The sequence below is a fragment of the Branchiostoma lanceolatum genome, chromosome 11, assembly GCF_035083965.1.
Source record: "Branchiostoma lanceolatum isolate klBraLanc5 chromosome 11, klBraLanc5.hap2, whole genome shotgun sequence".
NCBI lineage: Eukaryota > Metazoa > Chordata > Leptocardii > Amphioxiformes > Branchiostomatidae > Branchiostoma > Branchiostoma lanceolatum.
In genome coordinates, this window is record NC_089732.1 from 11581968 (window position 1) to 11596804 (window position 14837).

Here is a 14837-nt window from a genome sequence, read left to right on the forward strand (position 1 = left end):
TGATGTTTAATACATGTATATCAAAACCTTCAAGTCACTCACTTGAAAAGTCCTTGCATGGATCAAAGGCACGACCAGCCAGTTCACAAACGAACTGCAGTTTCCTTAAAATATGTGAAGCGAGTCTTTCATATATCTATGTAGATATACCTCCTATCTCCCTTGTACACTTTCTATCATTTTCAGGGGAATAAATGCAGAATAATTTCCAGGGTTGCGGACCAATTTCATTTGAACCAAATCATGAGATATGCAAATAAGGTACATTGTAGTCATGAAAATGTTGCTATATAAACTATGCGTGCATCAACGTGCAATTTGCTACGAATCCTTAAATAATGAGACAATAAACATTACATATGTAGATTGAGTAACAATGCTAATGTTACTCATAAGTTGAGTCATAACTATTATTTTTTTCGAAATGACAAAGGTACATGAGGTCTTTACAAAGAAATGAAACAAAGGAAGTTAAGACAGTTATTTCTTACTCCCCCTAACCATTATTTAAAATGGTACAATCCTAAATACTACTTCATAACCCTTTTATGAAGACATCAGTGTTTCCTTTTGTTTGAGATATTCCTGGTACTGATCAGGAATGGACTTAAACCTCATGATCTTTCTGCGGATCTGTTTAGGCGTGTCCTGGTAGTAGTTCTTGACGTCCCTGGCCATGGCGACGTAGTCCTCGCCGTACTTGTCCATCATGTACGTGCAGTAACGGACCATCTCCGTGGACAGACGCGGTATTCCCTCCTGCGGAGTATTCGCTTCTTGTTCCAGTTGTTTCATCACGTGTAGCTTCTTCGCTTTCTTGGACTTTCCGGATGGAGAAACGTCCACTTCCATCCCTTCATCCTGAAAAACAAACAAAAGTTTACATGCAATTATACATAACTTGTCAGTGTACACGTAGGCCTTTTGTGGCCGGTCATGAGAAGTCTGTGCATGGACCACAAGCACCTTCTAGCAGGTCAAAACAGTACTGCACTTTCCTTAATTTCCTTAAAATACATGTATTATAGATTTATCTACCATCAACTCTTTCAGTGGTTAGCGCTGTTGTCGCTCACCCGACATGCACGCTACTGGAAAGGGTTGTAGTCCTTAGGACAGGACGTAAACCCATGGTCGACTGTTCATCGTGCTTGTTGGAAAAGAGCTTAGGGGAATTTCGAGGTACAATAAATCTGTAAATAATATACATAGCGTCTGTCTTTTTTCTGTCACAACTGTTAGGTGAGCTAACTGGTTTGAGACTACTTTCACTTTTTTCTTATGAAGGTAATTAAAGAACATACTCCTGTATCTGCTGATAAAGATTGCAGCATCATTTACACACAAAAACACATACCTTGTCTTGGTAGACTTTAGCCATCATGTCCCTGGTCTTGGGTAGTGGGATGGTCTTGTTGACGTCATGTGACAGGCCCATGTCCCTCAGATTCTGGCTGACAGACTTGCGGTCGTCCCACGCCGCCTCGACCCCGCGGTGTCCGATCTTCACCTTCTTCTTAGACTTCTTCCACTGTTTTTTCCTGTCCTTGGCGTAGTCAAACTTCTGCCTGCCACGCTGCTTCTTATTCTTGGCCATGTTGGTTTTTTCAAGATTTCTTCTGCTTGTAACTTGTTCTTCTCTCTAGGAATTTCGCACTTCTTTTTCTCTCAAACTATCGTTGATCAAAATAACTTCTTAAGCCTTTTAACTTGTCAGAAGATTTCACTAGCAGTCCGTTGCTACCTCAGAAAGGTACTTAGCAGAGACCACCCAACTTTGTCTCAAGAAACTTATGCCCTTTCTGAAAGAGAAAACAAGACTTGTTACTGTTGAATCGAGACTTAAAAGGCCACATGACGACATGTTTTGAGCAAAAGCCTGTTAAAAACATAGTGATTCAAAATGCAAGAAATCAGTTACTCAAACAACTTGATGGATCTTTAGAAACATTTCCAAAATCCATCCAGTTACTTAACTGTTTTCTTGCGTATCTTATTACCTGGATGTCTAACCTTCATCACATGTACGTGTGTATGTAATTACTAGGGACCCAGGGCGTCCTCTAGGTGTCCCCTGCAAAAGGAGGGTGCCTAATTTCTTTTTCTCTAGAAGACGCCCTGACGCCCTGCTAGCTAACAGCCTGCCACAGGACAGACAGATAAAATTCCTGGAGCTAGACAGAGTCCTGCATTCACCCAATCTAAACCTTAACCTTTAGCACTCTGAAGTAGCCATTTGGAACCCCATTCCCTATTGGTTACAGAGTTAGGCAGCAGGGAGAAGGTTAAAGACAGTTCGTCCTGGACTCTGGTAGGTTCCGGGTAAATCGACCGACCTTGAGCTGGAACTCTCTCTGTTCAGGGTCGTCCTCGTGTTTGTGTTTGCGGAACTCGTGCTGAATCCTGGCCCTGTAGAAATCCTGGTCGGTGTACTGTAGATAGCGGCCTTGTCTCAGCAGCTTCTTATACAGACTCAGTACAGCTGAACGGGACCACGGCATGGTGCAGTCTGGAGGGATCACAGATGAGACAGATCACAGACAAGACAGGCTAACTTTAAAGTAAATATACTACATGTAGTTAACTATATTCATACCATAGAAAACAACACGGTGCATTATTTATTGCCCTTTGGATTGCCCAATGGTTGAAGGGTGATCCGACCTTTGTAGGGGCCGGGACACACTCGAATACCCACTCGAAATTATACGATACGCACCTAAAAAAAAACACATTTCAATTGCAAAATGAGCCAGAAGTTGAGAGAGTTTTGTGTCCACAAACAAACAAAATTGTAACAACATCGATTCCGACCTTCGATTCCAGTATTAAAATTTTGGACAGGGGCGCAATCGGCGCACTCAGAATGCATTCTAAATTTTCTAGGGAATAGAACCCTGTGTGATATTGTAAATTATCACACGATTCAGAACACCCGTATCAAACGTTTTGCGGTACAGGTATGACATAAATATAGAATACAACACGGTGTATTCCGTATCGCTCGAGGTACCAGCCCGACCGCGGGTCGTGACGGCCGAGGGCAGAAAGCCAGGGGCCAAGGGTGATGCGGATACAGGTATGCAAGTGTGTCTCTGGAGAGGAAACAATTGTGACCTTAAACTTCAAGTTCAAGGCCAGGCTGGGACCCCTTTACCACTCCTCCCAGATAGAGTTATTGGCTAGTGGATCCCGACAGTAAAATAAAAGACGCCGTTTCTGTCAAGGCTCTTTGGTGGTGATAAAGGTTTCGTCCTATAATCATAAACTCCCTGATGTCTGGACTCTTCTTTTTTTATCAATCGTTAACAAAAACTCGGCCCTGTGTTCTCAAGTAAAGGATGTATCATCCTAGCCCTGGCGACTTCTGGACGGTTATAAAGAAGGCTCCAAGCAAAAGACACCCTCCAAGAGTCGCTTGTACTCTCCTGTGTGAGTCACCCACAAAATTACGATGGGGCCGCCCCCCTCCCCCTTGCCGCTATGAAATATCATTTATAAGCCCAGCCGATAAAGCGGCGACGAAAATTTCTCTTCTTGTTTATAAAGCGACATGTAAAAACTCAGTATCGTGCTAAAATTGGAAGAAATACCCATTTTAAACGTAAACAAAGCGGCTTTTTACTTACCACATGGTCGTAGTGTCCCAACATTGCAGTGCCAAAGGTTATAGGGTTAGCCGACTTGAAATTAGGGGGTTAAAGTAATAATTTCTACACGTGTCAATGAGGGCCTCTAGCGATTTATATCTCTTCTGCAGCAACTGGGCGAGTGTAACGAGCAATGGATCCCCCTCGGTTTTTCGGACCGTACTTACCATATATGGTAAAAGAGGCTTACCATATATGGTAAGGAGCCTCGTATCCGGGAAGTCTCGATAGACCGTGACATCGGTTATTACTGCAATGATATTTTTGACCGTTGAGTGGCGCTTTTGAACCGTGTGTGTTCACTATCAGATTGTATTGATGCGGATGGATTCACATGATCATTCATGTTAGTTGCGTGTGTCTAGCAAAATTGGGACAACTTTTCACTCACTATTGTTACGTTTCTTTTCCAACAAGGGACAGACATTACATATTGGTTGAAAATGCGGACAAGTAGGATTGTGAAACCTGCAGTTTTATAATAACTGTTACAACTGTGAAATATTAAAGTAAATTTTGCAAAATGACCACTCACTAGCGACACCTAGCAGATATTGTAAGTATAGCAAGGACGTTCGGACTGTATTTTCTCTCAACTTCCTTCATTACTCAAAAGTCAAAGTGTAAATTATCAGTGACCATGGGGTGCAATCTGTATCTACCTACCTACCTATCTATGGCTATGCTAAAGTACAAACAAGACAGTGTTACAATGAGCTGTTAACAGTTTAATAATGTTTGCCTTAGAGTACAATTTTTGTGTGTTTTTTTCACTGATTTCTTGTTGATAAGAAACATAAGTCTTCTTGGCACCATTAAGCTTAAACTTAATTCAACTCAATTCTTATCTCAAATCCTTTAACAATGGCACACAAAAACATACTGCCATTAGTTTGAGATACAATCCTCTCAACATATCAATCTTTAATTCTTAGACCACAGATAATCATTTGGCACAGTATTACCATGACATTTCCTGCCATAGGCCTCACATATTCCTCCTTCAAAGTTATCATTATCCCAGTTATAAGTATATAGTGTCAGTATGTATACAGTCAAACCTATCCTTAGCAACCACTTGTAACAGTGTGGTTCAAGCACCACTTATTAACCAGTCTAACTGGTCCGGACCTTTTAGCCTTGTGGTAAGTGCGTTGGGTTTGTGAGCTGGTGGCCCGGGTTTGATTCCCGGGAGCCATGAGACTGTACTACTCGCTTTGTGTGTTTCACACACAAGGGACCGACGGAAAATAATTGCTGAGGACAGGGTGGATTTAACTATGTTAAAATGGACAAAAGTGTTTTATGTGGTTGCCCAGTCAGAATTGACTGCACTTTGAAACCACTTTTAATTGTATTTCCTGGGATTTATCTAACGGTATTAAGTCAGTGTAACATCATCTTTATTACAAATACATTGTACTGGCAGAGATATGCAGTTGCCCATCTCTAACTGCTCGTGCATATCACATCTCTGAAATCAACCAAGAACAATCTTTTTTCCTTCCCTTCCTCTCAGTCTAAGGGAGTAACTTTAAGAAAGAGTCCGGGTTCAGTAGCCTTCAGCACCAAGGACATCATCCCCTTGGGCATGTAGTTCTCATCAACTGCCAGTTGGAAACTCTGCACAATGAGAGCAACGGCTGTCTTCAACTCATTCATGGCAAAGTGTTGACCGATACAGTTCCTGGGAGGACACATGCAGACAGTACAGTTGTATTAATCATCATTATGGTAACAGAGCTGCATCTGAGGATCTCGCTGTTATTAAAAAACATGATCCATTTTTTTCATCTCCACATGCATGCATAGACACCTTATTCTTATAGCTGTGGCTGCCATGTATCACTTTTCCCCATAACAATTAATCTATTAATTATTTGACTTATCTATTCATTTATTAATCCGCTGGGTTACATGAAACCGCCACTGTGAAAAACAATGGGTTTGAGAGATCTCTAGTGCAGCATCTCCCAGGTTTGCACAGTTTAGATATACAGGAGTGAATTATACTGGGGGACGTTGGGTTGGAGATCTGTTTGGACGAATCTTTTCAAGGTGGTACCCTGGTGGAATTATGTTAGTAGATGTTCAGGGTAAGACTGGAAAGAAAAAGCTTAGTGACAGTAACACAATTGTAGACAGTTAACTTGGCATGACCAAAATGACCAGCGTACCTGGGTCCTGCGGAGAATGGCAGGAAGGCGTGGCTGTGACGACCCTTACAGTTCTCGGGTAGGAAGCGTGATGGATCATACACCTGAGGAAACAATGTGAATTATTGTTTTAGTCATTAAATGCCTCGCAGCCAGAGGATGGATTGCATATCGCTTAAAATCTCTGTCCAATACAAACATATCAACCAGGTAAAAGACTTTAAAACTTTTACACAATTTGCTCTCATGGCAGGCTATTTTCTGTATCTGTATCTGTATAGCCAGTATAACTGACCTTCTGTATAACAAACTAGCTTTGCAGGCACGCGGCGCGGCAGCAGCTGGTTACATTACACCAGACGACCTGTCACACCTTCATTTTATATATCTAGCTGCAAGCATTCTTTAAAGCTATCCAGCAAAGATGTATTTGGTGGTAACAAATTCTGCTCTATAGGAAAATACAAATTTTGAAGAAATCAATTTAGGCAGAGAAAATGCTTTTTCATGAATTAATTTTTCATTGGATCTGACCAAAAGTAACAGTAACAAAATGTGTTTAATCTCTATCTATTGATCAACCATCACAGCATTAAATTAATAAAATCTTACCAAACCTTTGGGTCCTCCCAGACATGTGGATTGTGGTGGATGTTCCAAGCAGAGATACCAACTAAACTACCTGGAAAAAAATCAAACGAAAATCATCTTTTGCATATCAAAATTACATGGAGTAATGAACGGTAGACAATTGGAATATGAAACGTATGATTATGGATCAAAGCTTCAACATTTCACACCCATGACCCAACAGTAACTGTTACTTCTTTTGCGCTTTCTAAGAGCCGGGTCATTTGTGATGGATTGTTCACGATATGATGATAATTTTAATGCTCAAAGCTGTTCAGCTTTCTTTCCGCTCAACAGAATTTGATACATTCCATCCTATAGATGAATTCACTTACATTCTATAAAGAGTAACCCTAATAATGTGTGCAAATAGGTACATATATCAAAGAATGTTTAGAACTTAGAACTGAGTAGTTATAAGTGAAAATCCTACAAGATGAATATCCTACAACGACCTATGAAGTGACTGCACCACAAACAGAGGCTGCAGCAGGAAATTTCATATGGAGGGGGGTGTCGAGTGCCAATGGTGTGAGGTGTCTTGCCGGGGGCGCGACAATCCTAGGGGGGGTCCGGAGGAAAATATTCAAATCTTATCTGAAATGCATTTTGAGGGGTCAATTTTTAATGTAGACTAAGCTAATTTCAAAGACATCTCTATTAGTGAAAAAATATACAAGGGTTCCACCTTGATATTGGTCCACCCCCCCCCCCCCCAAACATATTTTTCAAGGGGGTGCGGGAGTGGTCCCCCTGTACATGTGCTGCCGCCATTGATAACAGAGATCTGTCTCACCTGGTGGAAGGGACTTCCCATCCGGGAAGGTGATAGGCTTGGTGAGTTTCCTGGCTATACCTGGGACTGTAGTGTGGAGTCTCATACTCTCCTTTATACACATGGTGATGTATGGCAGGTTGGACAGGTCTGCACTAATGGGACAAGAGAAAAAAATTTACAGGTTTGCCACTAGCAAAACCTGTATTGAGTTAGCTCCCGCCTTTCGGTGCAGCCAATTTGTTTACCAAGGGAGTGGTGTATTAGCCTCTACCAGGCTCCGCGGGATGGCTGGAAAAATAGTAGAAATTGGCCAAATAGAGTGAATAGTGTGCCAAGGGAGTTAGCTACGGAGAGAGGGTCCAATATCGAAATGGAACCTTACTGTATAGCGGACCTACCCTGTATAGCGAAGTACCGCGGCTGATTTCTACTATTTTCCCAACGATCGGACGGAGCCTGGTAGAGGCTAGTGGTGTATGATGGGAAGGGGTGTCGCCATTTTGATGTGTTAATTTTGGAATGTTATGAGCATTTCCCACAAAAAAAAATTTGGCAATACTGTAAATTATACAAAGCAGTTGCATAATGCGAAAATATATGTTATAAATTACAACAACAAAATTTCAGAAAATGGATACCAATACCAAAGTCAATTCCAAAGCCAAAGATGATGTGAAAGAACAAAAATTAAGAACCTACTGTTCGGTATACCATACTCTGTGTGTTTAGTTTTGTTCATCCTTCCTGACCACATAGATTTCATAATTCAGGCAACTTTTTTTTTTCCTAACTTTATTTTCATTTGCACGCTCTCATCAGTTTTGGGATTTCCAGAGGATGCGATCCATACAATCGAATCAACATGGCCTAATCCACAAAAATAACACTGTACCCACCCAGTGACCTCAGATCTACCCCCTAGCACGCTGCAAGCTTCCTGTCGACAGCGCGCCTGGTGCTCTGGGTGCCGCGCCAGGTTGTACAGTGTCCACGACAGTCCGCTGGCTGTGGTGTCGTGACCCTCAAACATGAACGTGTCCACCTCATCTCGGATCTCCGCATCGCTGAGACCATTCCCATCTTCATCCTGTTGAGCAACAGCAACATGGCAAGGAAAAAACTTATTAATAACTTCTTCATTTACAAAAGATATCATTTCATTACAGTACTGTAAATGCATTCAAATTTGTGGGGATCTAATTTTGCGGTAGGGAGAAAATGGCATGTTCATGGTGGTTTAAAGTCGGTGGTTAAAATAGTACTGAACATTATGGAAACACTGTACAGACAGACAGACAGAAACCAAGCTATAGTGCATGGCCTCACACCTATACTCGCAAATCGGCAAAGTTGCTAACTACAGGAAGATCAGTCGCTTTAAGCAGTGCTGAGGGGCTCAACTGTCACTGATCTACTAGTATATACTGTACAATACTTAAGTAGCATAAAAATGTATTCACTGTTTGTAGACCTGGCCTATTTCAAATTGTTCCTTCGTGCGCCTTCAACGTAAGAGATACCTCCAATACATCATGTAAAAGCACAGCGGATTAACACTTCTGTTGATTACACGGAATCCCAAACTGGTTCCTTTCCCTGGGCCTAAGCACAGACTTTTTATAATCATTGGAAAATGAGATTCTTCTTACACGTACATTTGAAGGACACTGTTACATGTAATCCTCATAGAAAGGACTCTAGATCTCAATAACGACTTGATGACCTTTGTCTTGAGCAAGATGTCTAGAAAGTCCAGATACTTTCTCCTCTGGTCCAAATCCTGTACTTGCTCGTTTTTCAGGGCCTCACGACGATCTCTGATGACAGTCTCGGAATGTTGGTGAACCACACGGCACAGCCTCCAGAACCTGCAGGGATATATACACACGTTTTCTGGCACATCCACATCTTGAAAATTATTTGACATATCTTCAATCCCTTTGTTTCAGTGCTAATATCCCTCACTTGGTCTCTCTGCAATGATTGTCGTTTTACAGCTTTGGCCACATTTATTGATCACTAGAAGGTCACAAAATTTAAATTGCAAGAAACTCAAGCATATTTTTCAACTGAAAATCTACCCTTAGCACATTGGACGGGGCTCGGGGACCTGCGAACATCAACCAATCTCTAAAAATCGTGCGATGATAAAAAAAACATTGCGATTATCATTCCTCCTGAAACTGTTTAGAGCTCCGACTTGTGGCCGATTGACTTTCTTGCTGTGTGACAGGGGCATTAACTTTAATGTCAGTGTCATATAATATGATATATACAGTATCGAGTTGCACACAAGTGATGTAACAGAATTCATTAATAACAAAACTATAGTGTCACATACTGTTTCATGGTGATTAAAGGGACACTGCAAAAACTGTAAGCATAAAACAATGGGACCCGGGATCTAATCCCAGGTTGTGCCAAGTGACATGTCCGAACTAGCGCCCGACATTGTGTAAATGAGTACCTAGGTTAGGGACGTCCCTCGGATAGGACGTTAAATGGAGGTCCCGTGTTTGAGGAAAGTCACACCTTGAGCACGTAAAAGAACCCACCACATCTTTCGAAAAAGAGTAGGGGCATGCCCCGGTGTGGGTGGACCAAAACATTCCGGCCTAAATGGGGTAGGGAATTTCCCGAGCAGCCTTCGTAACCCCTGCTTCTTCTAAAGAGTCAGTGAAGTCATGCTTGTCTCGAGCATTGATATTTCTGACCTAGGGTGAAGAGATGCTGCTACAGTAAGTATTAGTTCAGTGCATTGATTAGTGGCCCCCTACGGCCTTGCACTGAGCGAGTTCGTTAAAAAAATAATAACAAAATATAAAAAATTATAGTACAGTATTATGTAAAAAAAAGTTTGAGGAATCCTTGGACTGAACCAACCTGTATCCCATAGGGGTGAGGTAGTAGATAAGATCACTGTGCAAAGGGAAGAGTAGGAAACGCTGAAGAGTCAACATGGTCAGGCCATACACAGCAGCTACATACGGGTTCTGTTTACTGGAAAGTGAAGAAAAAATCATGTGAGGAAAACGATGGTTGTAGTCAAACTGTACAAGTTCTTATGAAGACTTGGATATGCATATGAAGTAAAATCATACATAAGTTTTACTTTTCTACCTTATCTGGGCTCACCTACTGCATTAAATACATTAATTTTGAAATATTCTTCTCAACAGGAAAATAAGGTTCATACAACACATTGCCAACATAGTGGGATCTTTTTCCAGACCTACGTTAGTTTGGTGTTGCGGACAAGCTGGTTTGGTGTTGCGGACAAGCTGGTTTGGTGTTGCAGACAAGCTGGTTTGGTGTTGCGGACAAGCTGGTTTGGTGTTGCGGACAAGCTGATTTGGTGTTGCGGACAAGCTGGTTTGGTGTTGCGGACAAGCTGGTATGGTGTTGTGGACAAGTTGGTTTGGTGTTGCGGACAAGCTGGTTTGGTGTTGCGGACAAGCTGGTTTGGTGTCGCGGACAAGCTGGTTTGGTGTTGCGGACAAGCTGGTTTGGTGTTGCGGACAAGCTGGTTTGGTGTTGCGGACAAGCTGGTTTGGTGTTGCGGACAAACTGGTTTGGTGTTGCGGACAAGCTGGTTTGGTGTTGCGGACAAGCTCGTTTGGTGTTGCGGACAAGGTTTGGTGTTGCGGAAAAGGTTTGGTGTTGCGGACAACATTTGGTGTTGCGTACAATGTTTGGTGTTGCGGACAAGATTTGGTGTTGCGTACAAGGTTTGGTGTTGCAATACAAGTAAACAAACAAGCATCAAATGAGTCCCCCTGTAAAAGTTGTGTAACAGTGTGGTTCAAGCGCCACCTACTGACCAGTTAGACTTGCCATGTAAAACCATATAGACTTGCCATACTCTCTCGAGTGGCTGTCAACACACTGACCAGTTACTGTAAATGCATTGAAGTTTGCATGGTTTAACTGTTACAGTTGCTTGCTGTCGCACCTGTCCACCTGACAGTTGCTGTCCACGGTCAGCGCACATTTCAGCATGCTGTCCAACGTCATCAGACTCACGTGCTCAAACACGTTGATAGACGCACCGGCGCCAAGCTGCTTCCAATTCGCCTGTTACAAACAAACGGACCAATCAAAAAACTTTTATACAGAGGGACTGAAAGCTGTCAATTGAAATATAAATTCAGTCTTACTGTCATTTTATGATACTATAATTCTTGATTTGTTAACTGTAACTTAATTGTAGCTAATTTAAGGGTCACTAGTCAACAGCTAAAATTTCATCATCGCAAATATTTGATCACTGATATTTGAGACAGTAATGTTTGTTCCCACTGTTAAAATCAAGTGCTGTGACCTACTCCATTTTCCCCCAACCGCATATTTTCCGGCCGCTATATCAAAGTGATTTACAGTACATTGTTTTATGCCAGGTAACTTTTGTACCAACCATCTTTAGTTCATTCATGTTTATAACATTACTTGACTTGACATTTTTCTTAATGTAATATGTATCTTTATGATTTGATTTATGAGATAGAATAATAGTTGTTAATTCAATAAAGGGTGGTTTTTCAAGCTTCTGGCCTCCCTAGCAAAGTTGCATTATTACTATATTTTCATCATAAATAAATCTGTAATTTTATAGCTTTATATGCAAATATAAAAAGACAACAGAAATATTAAGGGAGGAAAACCTTTGGCCAGGAATTGGATTTTATCAAAAATAACTATGAATCATAATTAATACATCCAGTAAATCAGTTTCACCATCATGATGTTGGTTGAGTCGGAGAAGAGGCGCGTGTATGGCTGTAGCACGCCGAAATGGAATGCTGGCGTCAAGAGGCGGCGGTTACGGAACCATTTCTGTCCATGGCTGACAAGGAGACCGTCACCTAAGAAAAACAAACAGAGATAAAGATGGTGTTCCCATTTCTTGAAGTATCTTGAAGTCTGTGATGAGACATGTTTGAATGCACGAAAAGTTTATTTGAACCTTTGTTTATTCATGAGAAGCTCAAATCGGTTTCCGCTTTTCATTGAAGTCATGAGAAAGAGGTAAGGGTCAGATAAAATATAACAGAGATACAGATTACATAATCTAAGTCCTAATAACTTTATCAACATATATCATTACATATACATGGTACAAAACATATAGTAGAGCAAAAGCTATCAGCAATACCAAGATCAACACAACAATATGGCATATGAGTAGAGTATGAATAAATCTAGAGGTACACTGTAGATGACAGTATAATAACACCATATCAAATGTTATACTTAAAAAAACAAAAGAGTGTCTTAAAAATTATGAGCTGGAAATTTTCTATCTATTCCGATAGAAGTTCTCTTTAATACAAGCCTCCTAGTGATACAGGTGAACGTCAATTGTTGACAACTAGAGCTTGAAGGAAAATTTCTTTGTACAGTAATGTGTAGTGTTTCTGATTTATATGTGTTGTAGCTTAATGCAGCCAGCAATTTGATCACCTCGGTCAGTCATCTAAACTTTCATTTCCCCAGAAGTTACAAGTGCATTGCAGCAAGTTTGTCATAAATGATTATATTGTACAGCATTTCGACACCTACCAATCCATGGCTTGACGAATCTGTAGACAATATCATCCTTTGGTTCTGAAAAACAGCAAGTGGAGGGAAAAAATGTAAAATCAACCGCGCTGAACACCAGCCAACCACAGCCAATCTAGCTCCTTAACCAAAGTCAGGAGGCCATTTTCGGCTATGAGTCTTCTTCTAACTATTTGACCATTGGGGCACCACAGAAGACCTGGCAACTAGTTTACTCCAACCTTCTTAGTTTCCTGTTTCACTTCTTAGTGTTTCACTCAGTGCCATGCCTGTCCATTCCCTGATAATATTTTCCTCCCAGCTTTTCCTTTGCGTACGTACCTCTCTTTTTTTCTCCCTGGATGGTTCCTTGCATGATAATTTTCGCTAGTCCCGATGACCGTCTCAGCGCCATACAAAACGACGGATAGGACCAGCGTGTTATACATGTGTAATTTGGTCGATCTTGAAAGGTGATTACAGCGCCACACACGATAGTGGTCCTTCCCGGTGTGAGTGGTTCAAAACCTTCAGTCCTATGGCCGCACATGGGGCAATTGTCGTATTGAGGTCACCTGCGTACCGAATGGCGGTCGCTACAGACCCTGGCGATCTAGCCCCGCCAATTCTGCGCTCCTCGCAATTCAGCCCCTGGCTGGCAAGAGAGAGTATTCAGCCTACCCAATAACAATAACTATACGGAACAATGTTTTGTTTGACTCTATTTCCTACTTCAGCATGCTCGGTTACGTGTAACCCGGGCTTAAACTCGTACATCTAATTTATTGTTGTACCTGCTGTTGCCAGGATGGTTTTGGCGTATTCTGGGTGAGAGATGTTGAGGTACCCGACCGGACCAAACCAGATCGGAAAGCCGTACACGTACTCCGCTGACATCTCATCTGTCCACTTTAAGCCACCTGTTTCGTCTGGCGGCTGGAGCTGAAAACACAGGGATCTGTACGTCAATGAAGGTTAGACATCCAGGTGAATAATACTAATATACAATCCAAACTCTACTACTGGATGAATTACAGGGCTCGGTATTAATAATGTTTAATAGTTGTTCTGTTGCAGACCTGTTTATCTCAACTTCTCTCTTTTCTGAGCTGGTTTCGATCGCTTTATATACAAATCTTATGTCTATCCGAGCCAAATGAACTTGTTTTACAATCAGAACAGACAGTACATAACATAAGCAAGGTGTGAGTGAATGTTCATTTCCTATGAAATTGGTCCAAAAACTAGTTCATTGACCTGTTTTTTTGGGGTATTTTTTTTTACCAGTCCAGAAAAGAAATCCCAGTTTCGTATTGGCATCATGTACCGATACCATTAGTGTGTGGTTAATGCAAAACTGCATAGTGGATTAAAAATGCCCCTGATTTTTTGTCTACACGTGAGTGCCTTGTAAAACCCTACCCTCACCACACCCCTTTCCCCACCCCTTCCCCCTCTATGTCATTACTGAGAGGTGCCTGAGTTACAATTCATTAATGCTATTAGCAGCTGTCTTATTACCTTATGTACGTGTCCCAGTAGCCAGTGTCGCTGCGGCCCAGGAAACTTCCCCAAAGCTCGGGCATTCTCTCGCTGTTTCTTCACCAAAGTTATGACTTTTGCCACAACCAGAAACAACAAGACCCACAAACTAACGGTAACTACACCCCGACCAAACACCGGGCTTTCTGATGACAATAACATCATTTTATGGTGTCTAGTCGCTTCTTCTGCAATGTTATCAATCTTAGCTTTGCTTCAATGACGGCACGGAATGACTTTGGATCACGTTTTCTTTACTCAAGTAACTTTTACTTTTACACATATCGTATCAAACAGCTGATGGACAAAGTTCAATCCAGGTCACCGAATAGGAATGTACCATTCATGGAAAGGTTGAATATTTATAATTTCCACAAATGTTAACAGAGTGAAGCCGTCTCATAAAAGTTAATTTATTGAATTCTTAACTTAAATGAATTTGAATCATAAATGTAACTTGATATAAAGATGGTGTAACAGCAATTTTTGGTAGCTAAAAAAATATTACTAGTGAGACATAGACGCCCCTATGTTATTTTGAAT

General features: G+C 41.4%; 2 protein-coding genes across 2 annotated transcripts; both read right to left on the reverse strand.

Annotated features, from left to right (window-relative positions):
• On the reverse strand, positions 1 to 1683 carry LOC136445394 (nucleolar protein 16-like). The gene is made up of 2 exons (XM_066443379.1): positions 1358 to 1683; positions 1 to 861 (listed from the first exon to the last, which is right to left on the reverse strand). The coding sequence occupies exons 1-2, from the start codon at positions 1595 to 1597 to the stop codon at positions 547 to 549; spliced, it is 555 nt and encodes a 184-aa protein (XP_066299476.1). The 5' UTR covers positions 1598 to 1683; the 3' UTR covers positions 1 to 546.
• A 2674-nt stretch (positions 1684 to 4357) lies between these two features.
• LOC136445213 (cytochrome P450 4F2-like) lies at positions 4358 to 14338 on the reverse strand. The gene is made up of 12 exons (XM_066443079.1): positions 14274 to 14338; positions 13547 to 13710; positions 12774 to 12818; positions 11949 to 12076; positions 11167 to 11288; positions 10098 to 10214; positions 8938 to 9082; positions 8111 to 8301; positions 7233 to 7366; positions 6424 to 6488; positions 5828 to 5910; positions 4358 to 5337 (listed from the first exon to the last, which is right to left on the reverse strand). Exons 1-12 carry the CDS (start codon positions 14336 to 14338, stop codon positions 5166 to 5168), a joined length of 1431 nt encoding a protein of 476 aa, XP_066299176.1. The 3' UTR covers positions 4358 to 5165.
• Positions 14339 to 14837: the final 499 nt, after the last annotated feature.

Bases quoted from the DNA above. Each gene is read 5' to 3' on its own strand.
- LOC136445394 (XM_066443379.1), bottom strand. From the start codon at position 1,597: ATGGCCAAGAATAAGAAGCAGCGTGGCAGGCAGAAGTTTGACTACGCC. The intron at 862-1,357 runs GTATGTGTTTTT...TTTGTTTTTCAG, and splicing joins CTAAAGTCTACCAAGACAAG to GATGAAGGGATGGAAGTGGA.
- LOC136445213 (XM_066443079.1), bottom strand. From the start codon at position 14,338: ATGCCCGAGCTTTGGGGAAGTTTCCTGGGCCGCAGCGACACTGGCTAC. The intron at 12,819-13,546 runs GTACAACAATAA...GCTGTTTTTCAG, and splicing joins AACCATCCTGGCAACAGCAG to AACCAAAGGATGATATTGTC. The intron at 10,215-11,166 runs GTGCGACAGCAA...TTCACTTTCCAG, and splicing joins AGCAACTGTCAGGTGGACAG to TAAACAGAACCCGTATGTAG.